General features: G+C 45.6%; 1 protein-coding gene across 1 annotated transcript; it reads right to left on the bottom strand.

Moving 5' to 3' along the window:
• Positions 1–496: 496 nt before the first annotated feature.
• alx4b (ALX homeobox 4b) lies at positions 497–16466 on the bottom strand. The gene is made up of 4 exons (XM_060060518.1): positions 15751–16466; positions 8028–8344; positions 2931–3059; positions 497–2618 (listed from the first exon to the last, which is right to left on the bottom strand). Exons 1-4 carry the CDS (start codon positions 16085–16087, stop codon positions 2295–2297), a joined length of 1107 nt encoding a protein of 368 aa, XP_059916501.1. The 5' UTR covers positions 16088–16466; the 3' UTR covers positions 497–2294.
• Positions 16467–22064: the final 5598 nt, after the last annotated feature.

Genomic DNA, 22064 nt, shown 5'->3' with positions numbered 1-22064 from the left:
AGCAAAACAAATGTACAAAAAAAACAAATTAAAAAAGTCTAACTCACATTCACACAATATGCTAATACAAAAAAACGATTAATTGCTTTTTCTCAGTAGTATAAACATGGAGGAAGCTGCTGATTGGTGGAATGCTGGGGGGAAAGGGGGGCTCTTACACATGACTACATGTAGTACTACAAATACTACTACAAATAGTACTACATTCTGAACAGTTGACCTATCAAATCCCTGCTGTACAATTTAACTCATTCCTTTTGTTCGCATTGCTTTTTAGAAAAAAAGCCCACATTTTTCTCATCCTCTTCACATCTGTCTTTATTTAGTAATGACTCAATATACCGTCCTGTAAAACGACTGCCCGTGTTTGTGGTTGTTAAAGACATGATTAGCGGAATAAATATTAGGGTTAGGTTTGCACGGTTCAAATCAGGTTACTAGTTACAAATATTATCAACACTGTGAAAAGGAATACATGTATGGCTTCATTGGGGTGTTTTGTTATCCAGAAATGTATTATGTCAGTTTGCTTTTAGCGAAACCAAGAAAAACTTGGCTGAAGGCAGTGTGATGGGTCCACCCATGTCGCCATGGTGACGGGAACGAAGAGGGGAGCCAGGATCCAACAGGGGATGACACGGAATGTGAGGCCTCCGCAGCCTCCGGGATCAGCCCGGAGACTAATGAAGCCCCCAGCCTCTATCCCCCAGCATGCCGAGCGGCTCTGGTGACAGCCGTCCTCCAGAGAGGGGCTAACACACAGAGACATCCCAGCAATCACTGGACAGGCTCACGGCATTCCTGCCTCTCCGCTCTCATGTCATCGCATTACCTAAACTTCCCAGAACGCTCCCGGAGCCTCCACCGACCCGGGACCCACGGCCTCCCCCCCTCCTCCCCGCACAGTGACAGATTGCACGGACAGACGTTGTGCCTCCGGGGAATCTGGGAAATCATCCCTCCTGAAACCCCACACTGATTGGTCGTTACAACGTGTGGAAGGGAGGGGGAGGGGGGGGAGGCGTTGTGTCCACGCGGGCGGCAGCAGCACGCTGCGACGTGATGTACTCTCCTAGGTGATTGCGCGGCGGCTGGACACCGTGGTTTGACGCTAATTGGGAGAGTCTACTCCTGTTGGTTGCTGATTAGGGCGAGGCGGGGTAAGTTGGTGTTGAAGGCTGCTGCTGTGTGTTATGCGGGGCCTGCCGTCTGGCACCGGCGCGCAGACGGCGTTTCCTGTAACCCGAAGCCCCCCAGTACCCAGGAGAAGGCAACCCTTGGAGGCAGGCCTGGGGGAGGAAATGACACGTTCGTTTGAAATTACTGCCAATCCAACGCCCGCGTCCTCCCTGACTAAATTGGCCCAGCCATGTCTGCCCTTCATCAGTTGCACTCTGTTTGCGTTCGGGCTTTCAACTTGGTTTTTTCTTGTCATGTCGTGAAGGTTTACATGCCTTACCTTTTGCAGAGCATGAGGTGAAAGTAAGGGTTCTGTTTGGTTCCATTATTTGGTTTGTTCTTTTGGGCAGTGTGCAGCAGAAATCTAAACTCCCACGTACCCTTGGTGCTGTGGAGTATCCCTGTTTTTGTTTTATATGTTTCTGGGTTGGATGTTTAGTGATTTATGATTTGGGTGAGTCACACAAATATGTGCCTTGGAGGGAGGAGCTTTGTGAACATGTTTAAGAAAGGAAAAGAGGAAAATATATTATGGAAGGCAGCAAACAATAGGGTTCTGAATGTGTCATATCTGTTAGATGTTAGCTGGTGAAAACACTTTGTTATTCCGCTCCAGGCAAGGCGTCTACGTGATATAATGGACGGTTGTCCCCCCTGTGCAAGCAGCCTTGCACATCTGAACCAGGTCATCTAATAGGCAAACGACTCCCATTGAAGGAGCAATCATCCATCATCCTCCATTTGAAAATTACAAAACCTGAGAGTTTAAGGAATGAAGAATGTACACGATTCAATGAAAACCTCGATCAAAGTTCAAAGTAGCATCTCTATTTCTCTCTCTCTCTCTGCGCCTGCTGACTGTCATTGTCAGGCTGTTATCTGTGTTGCTATCGATGGCCTGTCCCTCCCTAGAGTAACCTCTGTTATCTCCACGGGCCCCTCCTCCTGTTCCTTTGCCCTGCGTTATCATTAGTGCTGTCTGGCCGGCCCTCCTCCCCCTTGACGCCTCCCAAACTCCGCTCCGGAGAAGAAGGGGGGGGGCCGTTCCTGTGGGAGAGGGAGGAGGAGGAGGGCGGGGAGAGGGGGGCGGGCTTGGCGTCGGGGGGTCTGGAGTATCATGTCGCCCAAGAGATGGCCGCGCTGTGTTCTTTGGCCTTCATGCGCAGCGCCGCGATGCTGGAGGACTTGCGGTCGGGCTCGACGTTGAGGTCGTAGCCGTTGATGCCCCCGCCCATCACCGGGCCCCCGAACAGGCCGCCCATGTGCGTCTGTCCCATGTGACCGCCCCCGGGGCTGGACACGCCCAGGAAGTCCGGGACACCTCCCGGGCCGTGTGAGGGGTGAGGGGGCATGCAGGAGGCGACCGAGTCACAGGGGACCACGCAGCCCTGCACCGGGGACCCCCCGCTGCCGCTCCCGATCCATGACGGGTTCTGGATCTGTGGGAGAGGACCAGGCGTTAGGGGGGGGGGGCGGTGTGACAGGGGGACAGGGCGGTGTAGGGGCTGAGGTGTGGTCGGCGACCAGACCCAAGGCACTGGGTGTCGTTTCGGCCCATGTGTACAATGAGCCAAGCTTCCTCACCCCTTCCTGCTCATTAATTGGCTGTTTTCACTCAGAGGGGCTTTCACTTTGGATACCAACTGCAAAATAACTAAACAGTGTAGGGGCAGATCTTCCTCTGGATTGAAACCCAGAGCGGATCTGAGAAGATCACTGAACACAATCCGCCGACATCGACCGTTGCGTACCTGTGCGTAGTTCTCTGGTCGTGTGAGGAGGGGAAGCTCGTAGGCGGTGGAGAAGTGTGTGCGGACCTGCTGCATCTGCCCGAAGCGCTCCCTCTTCCTCCACTTGGCGCGGCGGTTCTGGAACCACACCTTTAGAGAGAGAGAGAGAAAATATCAGAACAGGAAAATATCCACAGTATGCCCTTCATTTTCTTCTTCTTTTACCAGCCTTTTTATGTTCGTTTGTTTTCATTTAAAACCCATGTAAACTACAACGGCCAATGTTGTTCAGAAGCAAAAATGGCACCGTATCAGTCCACTCGGCAGCAGGGAGAGAGAATGATGGAGAAACCATGGAAAACCAGAGGACGGAGCAGACTATAAATCCCCCCCCCCCCCCCCCCCCCCTGCACATGTCAAGGCCCAGGTTTAACAGCTTGACGTGTCTTTAAGATCTCTTGATGTGAAGACGCTGGGTCTTCCCCCCTTGGCTCTGCCCGTCTCTGCCCCTGCCTTTGAAAAAAAAAAAAGCCCACCATCTTGTCCTCCCCCTCACTCCTCCCCCTCACTCTGCCAGCGCAGACGGATCCACATCTGGGCCCACCGTGGTCCATAAATCACTCCCAGAAAGGTGTTCTCTCTCTCGCATGTCAACACAGCTGATGAATGGAGGGGAGGATGACTCCTTCTGCACATTACATGAAAGAAAGAGTAAGCGACCGGCCAGATAGACTTTTATTCCCTTTTTTTTTTTCTTGGTACCTAAAGAAGCAAAATATGTCAACATCTACACGCGTGCTTTCAGCGGTCAATGCTCAACGGTGCTCAATGGTGAGTTTGAATGACGTTCTTTCGGATGAGTTTCGATAACTTTTTCATTTTTTCGGAATGAGCTGCGTTTGAAACTCAGTGGGCCCCATGGCTTGGACAATATGGAGGAGATGAGGAGAGTATGGAGTTGGCAAGAACTTATAGATATGCAGGACAGTTGGAAGACCACAAGAAAGTACACAATTGCACCCTGGTTTAGTGTCCTCTACCAAAATACACCTGAAAACAAGTTGACCTGTATGCTACAGCGAGAGCTGAAAAAGATCCGTTCATAAACGTCCAACATCAATTCGGAGCAAAGAAGTTAGATTATTTCAGTTGTTTTTCCATTCAGGTGACTGATTGCTTTCCAAAATGTTTTGGGATTTTCTGTCAGATTTTGTCAAAAGATTAAACGTTGTGTAGATATCTCGTTAACAAATAAATTCTGTTTCCATTTAGCTTTCCTCCCTTTTCATTTGCTTACACAATCAGTTTTGACGTTTACATGTTTTCATGTTCTGATTGCTTTTGTCACATCAGAGTTCACAGCATTAAAGTGAGACTCTGCATATTTCTTTGCGGTATTTATTTGCTGGCTGTCTGAATACTATCATCCCAAGGGAGAAGGAAGAGCCTTCTTCAAAGAGAGAGACAGAGAGAGAGGGTGGGTGAGCGAGGAAGAGAGAGAGAGCTCAATCCGGCCTCATCATAGGGGTTTGAACTTGGATTGCGGGAAGATTCCCAGCCCAATCAGCCTGTGGTTTTTATAGAGTCCCTGACATGCAATTTCCCCTCACTCAACCTCTTGAAATCCCTCCCCTCATATGTCACTCTCTGTTACACAGTCTAAACGCACATAGATGCATGCCCCCACACACACACACAAACGCCCACACAATGAAATGTTGAATAATAGAAAAGTTGTAACGTTCAAATTCCTACCTCAAATATGATGTCTTTGAGTTGTATGCACCGACATCACAGCCTATAGGGTTGCACTGCGGATTTAAGTCAGGATTTTGCAGTGGATTTTTAATCAAATCAGATAAGGGCAGCTAAGTACCAAGGAATGCATATAAACCCGTCATTGTGAAGGGATGAAACTAGTTGTTGGCTTCCTTTTCACAGTAAACACCTTATATGGAAGTCCCAGGGACATTAGAAGACAGCCCACCCTTACAAAGATGTAAACCGATAGCTCGCTTGTCATTGAACCCCAATGTCAAGGTCACAGGCTTTTTGCCCTCAGAGTTATATGATGTGCTTTGAGGGGGTTTCAGAGCGTATGTTATGTCCCACAGCCAGCCATCTTGAGGATCTGCTATTGATAAAAGTTTTCCCGAGTTGTTTATTAAGGCTTGTATCTGACCGTAACACTTTGTACTAAAGCTTGTACATTGTGAAGCACACTTCCAAGAGATCTGCTCAAGATGCTTTCATGAAGATGTGGCATGTGAGAGATGACTGCAATAATTTGCAACCATTGATCAAATGATCACGGAATCCTGTTGAAAGAACCAGTGCCAGAACTCTTCCCATCAAGGCGATCGGGACAACACAACAACCTTTTCCCCAGCAGACCTTTGAGGACTGCTCTCTTCCAGCTCCCCTTCACTAGTATGCATTGCAAAGTATGAGCATGTTTCTTGAAGGCCTACTTTAAGTCAAAGTAGGGCGTTGTATGTATATACATATTAATAAATATACTAACATAAATAGCTATAAATGAATATGAACAACACAAAATGTACTTAAAATGCACAATACATTTTCTTTTGAGGTTTTGCATCAGTCCGTTAAATAATCCATGTGCTAATTCGCCGTCCCTTCATTATTATTATCCATCTATCCCCATTCTGTCCTCCATCCCAAGGCCTGCCTCCTTCCCCCCTCTCCTCCCCCTGGAACCCTCCGTCTGCGTCTCTCTTCCTCCCCCAAAGTGGACTGGGGGAAGTGGGGATATTGGAGAGTGAGATGGGAGAATGTTCAAACTGGAGCTTGTTTTCATTTCATGTTTAATTTCCTGACGCCTAAGCCCTCGGCTTTCCGCCGCCAACCCTGTTGACCTTTCAGAGGCGTGCAGGCAAGCAGCGGCCCGACTGTCGCACACACATATGAACGCACACACTCACGCACAGACACACACACACACACACACGCATAAACACATAGCCTTGCACAGAAGACCTATATATGTAGCGCAATTATAAATGAAAACATTTGACTGTAGCGCCAATTAAGTCTACATCTACCAAATGTTTTGCGTTCTTTTAAAAAAACGATGTGTGTTCTACACCAACAACACCTGAGCACATGCGTGCAGTGTGTCTTGGTTCCACGGGTCTGTGTGTCATGTTTCTCAGAGGCTTTTGAATGACGGTCAGGTCGAGACGCCAGCCAAATAGTTTAAAGACGAGATCATCTGCACGGGGGGGGGGGGGGGGCTGTTGTTCCATGTGTCTCCTGCTCCCCCCACACCCGTAGAGCTCCAATGGCGACTCGCGGTATCTTCGCATTCGAAGACATCATTCCAATGGACATAGATCACTATTAGTCATCATCAGCCACACTGTGTGCCGGTTTGATGTAGTCGCGGTGGTTTGGGATATACTATCTCTTTACTCGCTCTGACACTACGAAAAGGGGCCAAACTTTAACCCCGGTCGCTGTTCTTGTTTGTCTTACCCAGTAGACATCTGCAAGGAAGGTTTGCTCGGAGCTCTCTGGGCTTAAAGTGCTCACCGGTGATACAGTAATTGCCAAAGATGCTGACAGCAAAAGACAGCTTACAGTGCCATTAAAGAGCTTTATTTATGCTCCAGAGCAAGCAGGGGTCTGAGGTGGGGGAGGGAGCGAGGGAGGGGGGGTGGGAGGGAGGGAGGGCAGAGCTCCAAACGGGGCTTTGAAGTCCAGCCGTCTCACCTCATCTCTGTCATACGAGGCAGCGCGATTGATAGACTGCCTGGCCGGTCACTCAGACGCACAGCCTGCTCCTCCATAAAGTTAGGGAAACGGGAAGCACGGTGAAGTTCAAGTTTGAGGTTGAGCGCAAATTGCACTGGATAAACGAGTTAGGATGGAAGCCAAAAGATTTGATTATGGAAAATTGTCTACTGCATAAAGACCGGCGTCTTCAAATTGAGGATGAAAGTGGAGGACCTTGACAATTGTATCTCGCCTTGAAAAAACAGCACTGTACTCCATTACAATCGTCGCTCTTCACCGACATGAAAAGGATTCCATTTAGAATTTGTCAACCTTCCCAGTGCTGGATGGCACACAAGCAACCAGCCAACCCTGGGCTCTGCCTTGACAGGTCTGGGGAGGAAATTGCAGGGTTTTGTCTTGATTGTGTGGAGCTATAAGGTATGGTTTTAAAAAGCATGGGTCAAACCTCACACCAACTAAAGTGAGCTGTGCTGTCCGCCTGTTGGACCTGTGAGTTAATTATATTCATCTGTGGGAATAGATAGCTCTGTGTGCAGGCACAACGTGAATGCACTCGCTTCACTGTACCAACCAACGCCAGACCAGGTTCTCGGTCCCTGACTATGTCTCAGAGCGGGATTGTAAATTGAAACTGTCATCCCAGTGTTTTCTTAGGTTACTTCCTCGCCAAAAAAAGTTTCATTACTTTTTTGGTGGAGCTATTGTTTTCCTATGTGTTCGTGTCAGTGTGTTTTTTTCCGTCCACTGAGGCTGTTTGTTGAAGCAGACTTGAGAGGGGTTTTGGAAGAGAACACCGCTCGGAAACACTTGACCCTTGACATCCTTTAACAGAGTCTGTCACAGAGTCTGCAGCATGTAACAGTTAATAGTGTTTGGTATTGCTGCTCTGTCCCACCCGTCCCACTCCCGATGTGAAACTGGCATGCAGGAAGAGCGAGCGGGGAACAATGAGCCATGCTGTCTGCTGTTGCGGGAAAAAAAAAAAAAAGCTCTTGTCAAGAGGCCAGCTCCTCCAGGCCTCTCTTCGTTCCCCAAGTGAATATTGACATGCAAACAAAACGAGGACTACAATGATTCAGCTCAGCCTCACCACTCCAATCCCCGTTGAGGAATATCACTCAAACTAGGGAAAATTAGAGACCAGCTCCAAAATCAAGGGTCACGGAGTTGCTGCTTCCGGATGATGTCAAATGCAGTACAACTTGCACCCATGCCCCCCCCCCCCCCCCGGAATAACGATTCCTGAGATGTTGTCGTTCCAATCCTGAGCTATGATTTTCCCATCTCGGCTACCCTTAAATGAACCCGTCATGCACCTTGGGTTCGGCGACCAGGAGTAACCCCTTCTGTTCTCACCTGCACTCGGGCCTCGGTCAGGTCGGTCCGCAGGGCCAGCTGCTCGCGGGCGTACACATCCGGGTAGTGGGTCTTCTGGAACACCTTCTCCAGCTCCTCCAGCTGGTAGCTGGTGAAGGTGGTGCGGTTGCGCCGCTTCTTGCCCTTGTTGCTCTCGGGCTCGCTCTTGTCCAGGGGCCCGGAGAGGTCGGAGCCGGGCCGTTCCAGCTGCTGTGTCTTCATGCCGGTCTCCTTGAGGTTCAGGTAGCTGCCCTCCATCCCCGGGGCCTCTGCGTTGGGGGGGCACTCGGAGTCGGTCAGCCCGCCGTTGTCCTTGGCTGTGAATGAATGGCGTCGTTAATTAAGCAATGTTTTGATATAGCGATGCATCGGAGTCAATGCACAAGGTCCGAGGCAGTTTGGTGGCTAGTTTGGTTATTTTTATTTTATTATGTGTTTTTAGTGTGCTTACCAAAGGTTAATTTGTATAGTGAGTAATATGAAGGATGTTTGTATCTATTCCTAAATGAGGCCACTCATTTCCCCGACGGTTTCTTAATTTACAACTCAAAGACATGTCTGCGTTTGCTCCTGTGTACACTCCCCACGCTGAATGACGTTCACGCTCAGCTTACATCACCTCTCTAAGGTTTTATTTTGGGGCTTCAAAAAGCCCCGTCTCCATCGCGCCCGAGTCTAAAAGTACAAGAGGAAAAGCAAGGGCCTGTTTCTGTTTGAAAGGTATGTCACTTCGCATTGGCGTGACCTGTGACACCGCCCCCTCCTACAAAGCCCTATTCCCCGTCGTCAATCCCACCCCCCAGCTCCGCTTCCCCCCCCCCAATCACGCCATCTGAAACCCGAACCTCACGAATTCTGCTCCATCTTGAGCAATGTATGGCTGGCCTTGTGTATACCGGAGCCACCGCAGCCACCACCGCACCACTGCGCTCTCCACCTTGTAAACAACATCGTGTTTGTCACCTTCAATTTGGAGAGACGCAATCTTTTTCGGTGGGTGACAGACTTAGCTCTGTTGGCCCCGGTCTCGTTGTGTGCGAGCCTATTTTTTTTTTGTTTCCTTTTAGGAGATGAAGAAAGCCGGTCGATCCACTTCAATAAACAAACAGCCGTGTGAATAAATAAGCAGAAGGTTCTCTGGTTGTGAATGGGGCCAGGCTCACAACAGTGAGTTCTGTATTCTGATTCCTTTCCTGCCTCTGCTGCACATTCTCCTCCTGTCCCGGGCTCTGGGTCAGGAACCTGCGTGTCATGATAGTTCCCGACACGGGAACCATTAAAGACTTGAACCTCCCATGAGCAAGGCATGTTCATGGACTCGGTCCATCGTTGGTTTCAAAGAACCAACACAACCTCGTGTGTTGCTTTGGTACCCCCACTGGAGTCCAGGACCTCTGTGTTCGTTATGTCTGAGCAGATAGAGATGACGTCTCATCTGGGGGGCTTTAACAAGCTTCATCTTGGATTGATGAAGTCGGGGGGGGGGGGGGGTCTCTCTCTCCACTACTACGTCCAAGTTTGTTTTCATGAATTGCAAATGACTTTTCCGCGCCACATTGAGACGTCAATAACCATCGCTCTTCCCCTCACCCTTTGTTGCTCCTCAGACCTGTCCCCCCCCCGAGACACTAATGGAACACTACAGCTCGCTCAGCTGGGGGTCATGACCCTTATATCGCTGTGGCCCACCTGTCAGACTCTCTCACAGTCTCTACCGAGGCAGATGTTCTGACATCATCCACACACACACACACACACACACACGCACACGCACACACGCACACACGCGCATGCGCGCACGCACGCGCGCGCACACACACACATGGATGCCTCATATTCTAACCCACAGTATATTTCTCTAAGCCCTGGGGCAATTTCAAGAGGCAGGTCCGGCCAACTTTGTGTTCCTGTTTGGCATCTGTGGAACAGAAAATCAATTATGCCACTGAGCAAGGCATCCAGCGTTGCTAGGGCAACGAGTACATCTGGGAAAGGGAGACACATGTGGAGGTGGATGTCCAGTGTATTTCAGAATAATATTAATAATTGTAAGATCGACCCGACCACGCATTCAAGACTCCCGTGCAGATATTCATGAATGAATACCTTATAAAAATGTTATTCTGTATAGCGGCAAGCACCATCTTTCATGCTCTGTTACACCCATGTTGGCTGAAATCCTTTGCCACAAATATCTTCCTGCTGAGCATTCTGCATGTTCCTCACGAGAACACCAAACACTCACGCCATCAAACACTATTTTATTTTGTAGAGCCAAGATTCCGGTGCGTTGACTCTATGTTTTTGCCTTTCTTGGAATGTGTTTTGGATTTAAGATCTGCAGTCCTCCACGATGTATATATGACATATGAAGGCAGGATGTTATGTGCTGAACTTGCCTTTCCCTTAAGCAGTCCTGTGACATGCCTCAGACCTCTTCAGTTAGTAAAGTTCAGAGATTTACTAGGGTCAGCAATTTAATCACTGCCGAAAACAGAGAGGAAACATCAAAGTGTAATTTAAATGGCCGTAAAGCAACAGGACACCCTCTTGGTTTTTATGGAATGGGATAGGGAGGGTCAAGAGTAGGCAAATAAAAAAAACACAATAAATTAGTTACCTGGAGAAGGGTTAATGACCAAACACTAAATTGGGATGGGAATGCTTTTAAACAGAGTGGTTTTAAAGGCTCTGTTAAAATAGCAAAAAAATAATCAGACATCGGCTGGCCACGATAGCATTCCCGTTATCACCCCCTATACGACCGCATCAATAAAGCACGATACCACTAATGATTCAAGCGTCTAATCTGGGAGGAGCTACCCACCGTTGATTGGCAGCCATGCCGTCGGGTAAATTGTTTATAGGACGATATTCAGGTGAGGCTCGAGACATCGATCAGAAGAAGTGATGTCACTTCCTTGTTGGAAGTGGTCGGGGAAGAAGCTCCCAGATGCTCCGTAGGGGAGATCAGTGGCAGCCGCTCGCGCAGGAATGCAGGTTCCATGAGGAGGATGGAACCTTTCTGGTCAACCTCAGCTCCAGATAATTTGACGTATTCACGGCCTCACTACCGCCATTTCATATATTTATTTAAATAAATAAATATATATATATATATATGTGCTCAATTGTGTGTGCGTCTATTGTTATGTTACATGTACAGAAATATCATTTGGATAATACTTTGGGCATTATAATTTGAATTAGGTTGTCTGAGGTCAAGTAGTGTCATGTAATATAATTATAACAATCAGTAACCAATACAAGCATAATTACTATAGAAGATAATTCATGATTTCTGTTAAATTCCCTAACCCTAATGTCTGTATAATAAGCGATGACTAATTAAATGTGGCAATGATTGAACATAAGGGTTGAATAAAATCCTATCTGGCCATTTAATAGATAATTACTGAAGATAAATAGACACTGTAAAAAAAAATCCCTTTGAACCTCCACACCAATTTTTTTTTTCATCTAACGACATGAGAGTAAACAAAAAGGTTATGCAGTTATGTGTCAAGCTGGTTTAGCACCATTAGCTCTTAGGGAAACCTCTAACAAGAACTGTCTAAGCCATGTGTTTCATCTTTAGCATGGCTCGACCTGGCTTTTTCATTTCCAAAAGTAGGTTGTAATGAATTTAAGATTTCAGCTTTTCAAAATTCGGAATCAATCAGTAATCAATCAGTCCTTTCATGGGACAGGAAGTATGCATATCTGCATTTAATAGCGTGTGTATGCATGAAGAGACCCCACCAGTGCTAACAGAGCCTCTGATAGAGATTGGCGAGGGCAGATTAAGACTGAAGGCCAGCCTTAACACCAGAGGCTGGGAGTGAAACGCGCCACCTGGTTGAAATTTCCAAATCGTTTCTTTTTTCTGGCGAGCATACGTTCGGGGGAGCGGGGTGGGAGACAGGAAGTAGAAGGCAAAGCTTGTTTTCTCTGTCTGTCTGTCTGTCTGTCTGTCTGTCTGTCTGTCTGTCTGTCTGTCTGTCTGTCTGTCTGTCTGTCTGTCTGTCTGTCTGTCTGTCTGTCTGTCTGTCTGTCTGTCTGTCTGTCTGTCTGTCTGTCTGTCTGTCTGTCTGTCTGTCGGTCTCTCTCTCTCTCTCTCTCTCTCTCTCTCTCTCTCTCTCTCTCTCTCTCTCTCTCTCTCTGTGTCTCTCTCTCTCTCTGTGTCTCTCTCTCTCTCTCTGTGTCTCTCTCTCTCTCTCTCTGTGTCTCTCTCTCTCTCTCTGTGTCTCTCTCTCTCTGTGTCTCTCTCTCTGTCTTTATCTCTGTCTCTCTTTCCCTCTCAATGTTACTTTCTCACTCTCATTTGCTCTCGCTTTCTTAATGGCTCTCCTCTCTTCTCCTTCTCATCCTTTCACTCAAACTTTGGGGACTGCCCATGACCAATCACAGAGGCAACAGTTATTTGACAGAGGAAATCTCTTATATCTGTAAATGTCAGAGAACACAAATCATGTTTTTATTGAAATCTATGATTCAATTTATCAAGCATTGTAATATCTTCAAATATCTTGAATTTTTATATAAATTCCATTTTTTTATGGCTAGTATTTACAACCAACACTGTGTTAGTAATCAGTAAAAAGACACACGCATGTGGCACAATTGTGACTTTGTTCAATACAATGCATAGTAATGTAGTCCTGTCACTGACACAACACATTGGATCACTGAACCCAAAACGATTTTCCCATTTGTATTCTTAGATGTTTACGCTGCCTTGTTTCAGGGCATAACAGTTTACAACTGTTGACAACTGTTGCCCAACTCTGCAGGCCATGTGAGCCATATTTTGGGGTGTAGTGCGTGAGTATTGATAGTAGCACAGTAATCCCCAGGCCCAGAGCGAGACCCCAAGGCGTAACCACATGGTTCAGTGGGCTCTGAGGACACATCCCCATGTTGGATCGCTTTCCCTCAGTTGCTTCTCCAGATACCGACGTGTGGTGTGCATGTGAATATATGCAGAGAGCGGGGAAGTTCATTCGAGGGAAACTCACAAAATGTACCAATATTGTTCGGTATTTCATGTGTCGACCTGAAAACATACGTATCTCAAAGTGGGCCCACATCCGTTTCCGAGGAAACGCTCTTTTCCATTTCTGGCTGTCTCAAATGATTACTCAGAGGCAATCACCATCGTTTGACTCTCTGATTATTTACACAAGGTATTGTTGAGACAGGGTTACGTAAACCAGCCCCACTTTGTCATCTCAGGGACTCTCCGTGACTTTGCAGGGCTTGTGTTTGGGGAATATGAATAATAACTGGGGCTATAAGGAGCCGGTGATGCACATCTGCCTCTGATTAATGTGGAGCGCTTTTGCGGTGCTGACCTGCATTCCTCCAAATGCCTCCATGCACACGATGTGTTCTCCAGGTTTAACTGCGTTCATAGGTGACAAAGTATACTGGGTTTACGCTTTGTAGGACGGCGTGAATCAACGACGTTCACATGATGTATTAGCAGCACAGCTGACACATTGAAGTTGCAGGGAAAGGCCTATGAATGTATGATGTAGGCCTACTGTCTCTCTTAAATGGGGTTGAGTTATATATTATTTAGAAGCTGTTTGAGAAACAAACACCAGACACGTCTTGAAAGAAATCAACAAAATAATATATTTCGGAACAGTTTAAATAAAGTGACTAAATTCTTGCCATATGTGGTTGCAATACAAAAGGATTTCAACAGAGTAGTAAATATATTATCTTTACAGCATCATTTTATCAAATCTATCATATTTAACTGTTGTGTTTATTATTGTAATATTTAATATGGGCCTCGAGGTTAGTAATTATAGCTTTGTTTTTGTTTATATTGCACCGATGACACACCCAGGTGTAAAGTACTACCATTTGTAAAAGACAGACTGTGTAATGAAAGTAGTTTTCAGTTTGACATCTGACCTCATTATACAGTATGACTGACTCATGAACGTAAATAAATAAATAAAATATCTACAAAATAAATAAATTCATAGTGAATAAATATACCTACTACAGATTGTATATAATAATATACATCATGAATAAGCCATAACGCTACAAACGCAATTCATAAAGTATCAGATAAAGTTGCATGTGCAACACGCTGTGTTTTGCGAGGATGAGAGTGAAGCATTGTAGTCATGTCCCCCATTGAGGACCACACAAAACACAAGCCCTCTGACGCCTTAGGGTTTGGCCCCCAGCTTATCTTCCCAGACCCACGGGGCCTTCATCTGGTTGCAACATTTGAAAATAATAACAGAGTGGAGCGCTCCTCGGCGGAGATGATGGTCTATTTGGTTTTTAGGTTGGTGTTAAGACAAATTAGGCTGTCACTGCACTCGCCAAGTAAGTTTAGCTCAAAGGTCTACGCAAGATATGTTTGATGCACCTCCACAAATTCTGCATTAATGTCAAGTTGAATCATTAGAATAAATGTATATACACCGTGTGTGTGTGTGTGTGTGTGTGTGTGTGTGTGTGTGTGTGTGTGTGTGTGTGTGTGTGTGTGTGTGTGTGTGTGTGTGTGTGTGTGTGTGCGTGTGCGTGTGTGCGTGTGCGTGTTGGGGTCTTTTTCAGACTAAACATGTGGAACCAGATAAATGTATCGGGTTCCACCGCACACAATTACGACGATTGCATTCCGCTCCACGTCAGTCGCGCGATGTGCAAGTCGAGATTTATGCGTGTTTTGATGCCTGCTAATCAAAATCTTACATCTGATGATTGATTTCAATCATTTTTCCAACGCGGGGTGTGGTGGGTGTCAGAGACATAGGCCTGCATGCACCATATCATCATATTTAGTTTACGGTGACCTGCATCAAGACTGACCCAAAATATATCATCCATCTCATTTAAGACGTCCAAGCATGATCCTGTCCATAATGAATAATATGCATATCAATGAAGGCTTAATTTCGTTGTTAGGGTTAGCGTTTTATTGTTTTAAAATGTGTGACTATAGGCCTGGCATTTGCAGTTTTGTCTCAGTTTGAATTAATTTACATGTAGGCTATACATTAATAAATTAAAATACATATTGGCCTAAACTTATTCTGTTGTCCCTTGGGGGTTCTGTAGTAGAACATCACATTTAAGTTTTCAAAAGTCAGAAGCCTACACACAAATCTTGAACGTGGATTAGTTTCCAGAAAAGGTTTTGGCCGACCGGGAGAATGATCATCTAAGAATAGTTATCAATCAACCACTTAATTGTCAGCCAATCCCAGAAACGTCCTGCGCCTCATCCATCATTTAATTGATGAAGAACAAACTATGAACCTGGTAGGGCTGGAAGAGGACTTCAAACCAAAAGCCATTAGACATTTTTTAAATAGGTCGACTATTGGCTATTTCAATTTCAAACTTTTCCGCACGTAGGCCTATATGCGGAATTATAAATGCCTATCGATATCTATTTATTTTAAATATATATGCTTTAGTATTGTACAATATAATTGAAGAGCAGCGTTTATTCAATTGAAAAATTTACCCAATAAAAAAATCCTATTTTACATTTTTTGTTTTGTACTTTGCTGCAGCAGTTTAAAGCCGCAAACATTACAATGTTGCACGGCGCGCACGCAACCTCATTTAATATCATTTACAGAACAGTCTTCTCACTCCATCATCCAATACTGCATATTAATCCATCGCACTCCCTTCTACGATGTCATTCTACCCCTCCGATCCCCGCGGTTGCTGAACTCACCGTAGCAGGGTATGAGCGATCCGTTGTGTCCGCTCTCAAGCTTGTTGCTCTCGGGAGGAGTTTTGCACGCCGGCCGCTGCATAAAGTGGTGGTACTTGTTGAAGGTGTCCTCCTCGGTGCCATCCAAAGACTGGCACTCCTGCTGGTAAGGACTCCGGGACTTCTCCCCGTACGCCTGTCCCTTACCGGGCAGGAAAGTGGGGCTGTATTTGGTCTCGCTCGTCTGGAACGTCCTGAACGGGTTGGCCTGGTGATCCCTGCCCTGCGGGGCGGACGCACCATAATATGAATCCATCGATGTCATATCGCAGTACGAGACGCACGTATCTGCGTTCATACCTACAACAAAAAAAAAAAAGCGGAAAAAGTGAAACGGAGAATCCAAACTTCTTCGTCTTCTTTAACCCCGTTACGCACGCGCCACAGGTACTCTCTCCGGACTGTTACGCACCGACCGACTCATGCGCGCATACACACTCCACAGCGGCGCATCTGGGACTGGTTACGCAACGAATCAGATGTTTTCCAGAGGACCGTAGACTGAACAAATGCTCAAATCCCCCTTAAGGTTCGTCGGGGTAAAGGAGGAAAGCCGTGATGGAGTTGGTACCGCCTCGATCGCCCTTCTTACACACAGTGCTGCCTCGACCCTCTCGCTCCACAGACTGGATGCTGGCCTCTGCTAAGCCCTTCCGCCACTATTAAGCACTCAGTGGAGATGGGAGGTCAAGCTCAGGAGGAGGCAAGCTGCTTTTTCTTTTTTTCTTATTTCTTTTTGGGGGGGGGGGGTAAACACGCGGGAGGCACAACACATGACACTTATGCTATTAAAGGATGGCTATAAGTGCAGGCCCGACGCAGGCCCGTGCCAACACAGGTCCATCGCTTTGCGAGTTGAATGTTTTGTTGGGCCGCTCGGCGGATGGGCAAAGAGCCCCCCGCAGGGTCACTCCTGACATGGGACACACGTGCTGTTTGGTGCAGAGGATTAATTCGTTAAGCGCATGGAAGGTCTTACTTCAGGTGTCACGTGTCATAAACCATATTGAAATATAGCAATACATGGCCTGATGATGACTTAAGTGTATTATAAAAGTTTAGGCCTTCACAGGTCTGCATTTCTCCCCATTGCTGCTTGTCCGATTCAATTCAGCGTCAGGGTCGGTAAATACTGAGGCCCAAGTCCAAATCAGAACTAACCCTAACCCTGAACTAATATAAATTATAAATATATATATGATATTGCACTACGCTAAAATACGTAGCTTGAATTGTCAACATGAATAAAGACTGTAGGATGTCAATCGAAATAGGAAGACCTCGGTTTACTTAAGCATGAAGTGAAGTTACAAGGCTATGATCTTCCGAAGGAGTCTTTATATAGCCTAGCCGAGGATGCTTGCAACAGTTTAGACAAACAGGGTTATGCCGCTCCTCAGCATTATTAATGACATTCTCTGAAAGCCTTCGAGTTTGAAGCCATTAGCAAGCAATACCGGACCAATCCATTAAAATTTGGGCAATAATATTGCAACATGCAATGAAGGCCCAATGCCGCTGATTCCCAGCCCGGGCGACCCTGTTTATCCCGAGAAGGTTATGCGTCTCGGTCGCATTATAAATAGTCAATTTTTTGTTGTTGTTGCATAATGTCATTAACAGGATGACAGAAATAGTGTATCAATACAATTTAAATGTTTGAGAAAAGAATAGGCCTAGTCATTTTACAACAATACAATTTCATAAGCAAACACAGCTTTTGGAATTACCGTGATTAATTACGTGCAATTCTTAAGTTAATTTAGGGAGATTTAAGCATTATCCGTGGCCCATTGCGTTTACATATATGCTATTTTAAATAAGCTATTAAACCAGATTTATAGGCATAAGCTTCTAAAAAATAGGCTATAGGCCTAAAACTAGGCCGATTATAATATTGTTTTATTATAATCATAATAATAATGATTTTTATTATTATTTGCATTATATATATTCATATTATAATTATCAATATCAATGTTGTTATTTTTGTTATTTGTGTAGGCCTTATAACAATATTAGGTCCCTTAAAATTATTTTTAGCAGGCCTATAATATAATGCAATATAAACAATTATATTATATTATACTCCAAATAACAAAGAAAATAAGATAATTTATAATTAATGTTGTTTTAAATCGTTTAAACGTTTATTTTAAATCAAGTAGACTAATTTAACAAACACTTAGCAGGACAGTAAGTATAATTGCGCTGCCCAGTCGTTTCTTAATTAGCCTAATGAATTATTTATACAACGACATTGTTGTGAAGTTTACTCATTATTTCAAACGATCAGAATGAATTCTGGACAGGCCCATGTAACCTAATAAATCGACGAATTATTTCATGCGCAGTCCTATTAAATAGGTTTACACTGAATAATAATATGTCAAGATATTTCTGCTTGATTAACCATTACGTAATATTTCAATTATTAGCATTTGATGATAATCGAGTGAGTTGTTTCTGTTGGTAATGAATTATCCGCATAAGAACACTGGTGCTTGCGTTGGGATAGGCTTGAACGCGAACACCACCGGCACCTCACTTGCTGTGCAAGAATGTATTTACCAGACTTCAAACGAGTAAATTTCTTCGTTTACCACTAAATAGCTTCTATAAAAATGTCCCAGTGTGATGATGATAAGTGTGTCTTGCTTGCCACAGTGATGTTGTGTTTGCTTTCTCTTCAGTTTTATGCAACAACAAACCAACAAAAACAAACTGAAATAATTACATAAGTGTTTAAGTCAGTTTATGTGCTTGGCTGCTATCAATTATTAAACATTGGTATATGCTTATCCGATAGCGACTTAGATTAGGAAAACCTCCTAAAATAAATACATAGTGTTATCTTGTTCATTTAAAAAAGTTTGTACTTTTTTAACTTACATAAGGACTATAATCTTTGATCATTTTCACCAACACTCTTCGTGTGTGTGTGTGTGTGTGTGTGTGTGTGTGTGTGTGTGTGTGTGTGTGTGTGTGTGTGTGTGCATTATCTGCAAACACATGAACGTGCAAAAAGATCGCCTCTGCATCTGCAAACAATAGTTGACGCCAACACTGTTTCCAGCACATTATTGAACGAGTGTTTTTATCCCGATACAGTCCTTTGAAATAACGCGGCTCAGTGTGTGATGCAGGAATGCCGAAGGCCCTCCATTCGAGGGAACTCTACTTTTCAACAGCCGTTTAATGCAAACCACTCTGTCTGCAAGTGACCAGGGCCAGCCTGACTCCATTCACCCTAAGGGACCGTTCTGACTCCATTCATCCTAAGGGACCATTCTAAGGGAGCCTTCTAGGAGGCCTGACTCCATTCACTGTATGGACCCTTCTGACTCCATTCACTGTATGGACCCTTCTGACTCCATTCACTGTATGGACCGTTCTGACTCCCTTCACTCTAAGGGACCGTTCTCGGAGGCCTGACTCCATTCACTTTAATGGCACGTTTCCACCGGCGGGTGCGGTTAGGCCCAGTACGATAAGGTCCGGTAGTCTAGGCGCGGTTAGGCGCAGCCCAGTTACAGCTCGCGTTTCCGCCGTCGACAGTACCCTCATGGTAGTGCGTGGCCGTGGTATAAGCCAGAGGGCGATAGCCGCGGCAGCTAAGTAAGCATTGAGACCTCATTGCAGCCCGTCACAGTGAAGCCCGCTAATAAATCCAAGGGAAAAATAAGAACACAACACAATGAGCATAGAGCAACAATGTAGGACGTCCAAGAAGGACCACAAACTTTTGTGCGACAAATTTCTTCAATAAACGAAGCTTTCATCTTTGTTCAGAAATACCTTGTGGGTGCTGTGTTTATTTGTTATTATCCCCCTGTCGCACGGAAGTGACGATTCCGTCGACCAATCAATGGAGGGCACTTGTAGCTCAAACTTGTTGGCACCCTTTCAGACCGCTTGGTACCCCAACTGAGGAAATCTGAGAGATAAGTACGGCTAATCAAAGCTAAGTCCGAACTCTGCCCACTTTTGGCGCTGGAAACACGGACCGTTATGCACCTATTCATACCAAACCACACTGGAAACGCACCATAAGGGACCTTTCTAGGAGGCCTGACTTCATTCACTCTAAGGGACTGTTTTAAAAGGCAGCAGACCCGTTGGCTCGACTCACACGAGGGGAACATGTCAATGTATTTCTGAGTGCCGGAGGGGACCGTCTCTCTCTCCACACACACACTCAGAGGCCTCCAGGGTTTATGTTGGCACCCTGCATGGCCCCCAATGTATTTGTAGTAAGGGGTCGCCCCTTAAAAAATGTCCCCTGGCTATCAGATGCCTTTACGAGAGCAGTAGCAGGGACTAGCAGAACGGCCTGAGGGTATGTGCTTGCTTTGGTGTGTCCCTCATATGGAGATATAGGAACAGTTCATGGGAAAGATCAAATAGAAAATCAGAAAATATTTACTGTGTAACTTAACTCTGACAGACGGCCAGTTTAATGTTCATGGAAAGAAGGATAACATTTAAGTCTGTGGACACCAAAATAAATTGAGTGAAATTGGTGGAGGGACAGCTCATGCTTGGAAGCGTGGGTGATTAAAGGAGCGTGGAGCATCCATGGAGCATCATCTAAGATCATCAACAAGATCTATAGAGCTAGCTATATGGACAGCAGACAGACATATTAGACAGACCGATATTTTTGGCTTTGAGAAGGATTCGGGTTCCCTGGAACGACAAACTTGCTCCATCAACTAGACCATAACCCAGGCTGTGGGTGTGTCGGCGTGAGGTCTTTGTTGAGGGTTAAGACTGCTGCACGTGCAAACGTTAAATCACTATGATTATGCTGATTGGGTTTCAGTGCTCTCAGAGACTGCGTGTTCAGCTTCTACGGGTGACTGTATTAAGGAGTCAGATGAAAGAGGAGGAGGCTCTACCTGCTGAGAGAGAGAGAGAGAGAGAGAGAGAGAGAGAGAGAGAGAGAGAGAGAGAGAGAGAGAGAGAGAGAGAGAGAGAGAGAGAGAGAGAGAGAGAGAGAGAGAGAGAGAGAGAGAGAGAGAGAGAGAGAGAGAGAAGAGAGAGAGAGAGAGAGAGAGAGAGAGTCGTAAAGAGAGAGAGAGAGTAAAGAGTGACAGTGAGAGACACCCACATTTTTTTCAGACGCAAATTGTTTTCACATGAGCGGGGGACACACTGCATCAGCAGATTCTGTGATCAAATTAGGCGGAGATGAGTGGAGGGGGAAAAAAGGCAGCGGTTGTACTGATCTGTAATCCAATAAACAGGAGGGAGCTTGAGGAGACAGAGGGATCCTGTGCACCTTCATCTCTGAGCTCTATATGGGGTCCAGCCACGGCTACTTACCCACGCAAGAGGGACGGCCAGTGGTACAGCTCCATCCATCATCTCTCCTCTGTTTTATGGGCTCCCCTCACACACCAAGGCTCAATCCCATTTCTACCCCTTCCCCTTACCCCTCCCCCTTGTTTTGAAGGGGTCGAAATGGGTAGGGATTGGGCCTTAGGCCCAATCCCTTACGCCTTCCCCTTACCCCTGCCCCTTACCCCTTCAAAACAAGGGGGAGGGGTAAGGGGAAGGGGTAAGGGGTAGAACGGGACTTTACATCCAGCAAAGTACCCTGCATGATATGATGATGAAATAGCATTAAGGAGGTTGTGTGCAATACCAAAGTGAACACCGATAAGATGGTTGAACTTATTGTTATTGCTAATTCGTTATTGGCTAATGCCATTGAGGTTGTGTAGTGTGCGTTAATATAAGTTAATATAAGGTTGCTGCTTGGTCGATTTGAATTATTTTGTTTTATAGAGGGCAACACACACCGACACATAACTCACAATAGACATATTCTTCATATCTAAGGCATTCAAATATGTTTTGGATGAGTATATACTGTACTTTGAGTATTTTAAGTTTGTAGTGTGTGTTACAGTATAGCATGGAGCAGTTCCCACACAATATAGAAGTGCCTTGTCTGAAATGAACTAAACTGTAGATCACATAACAGCACATGTTCATCACGGTGACATGAAACACGCCTTTCAGAAGTCCAACCAGGCAATTATGGACACATGTTGTATATTTAATTTCACAATCACCTACACACAGCTACACACAGATACACACAGACAGAGACAAACACACATAACTGCACCTACACCTACACACAGACACACACACACGTACACACACACACTTGCACAGACACCTACACACACGCACACACACACACTTGCAAAGACGCCTACACACACGTTCGCACGCACGCATGCATGCACACGCATACACTA

This window comes from Gadus macrocephalus, chromosome 9 (assembly GCF_031168955.1).
Source record: "Gadus macrocephalus chromosome 9, ASM3116895v1".
Classification (NCBI taxonomy): domain Eukaryota; kingdom Metazoa; phylum Chordata; class Actinopteri; order Gadiformes; family Gadidae; genus Gadus; species Gadus macrocephalus.
Note: the sequence above shows the minus strand (reverse complement) of the source record. Positions and strands in the feature narration are given on the sequence as shown.

What these genes read in the sequence shown, in the direction of transcription:
- alx4b (XM_060060518.1), bottom strand. Translation starts at nt 16,087, where the DNA reads ATGAACGCAGATACGTGCGTCTCGTACTGCGATATGACATCGATGGAT. An exon ending in ATCGCTCATACCCTGCTACG is followed by an intron (nt 8,345 to 15,750) that starts GTGAGTTCAGCA and finishes ATTCATTCACAG; the next exon opens with CCAAGGACAACGGCGGGCTG. An exon ending in GACCAGAGAACTACGCACAG is followed by an intron (nt 2,619 to 2,930) that starts GTACGCAACGGT and finishes CCTCTCCCACAG; the next exon opens with ATCCAGAACCCGTCATGGAT.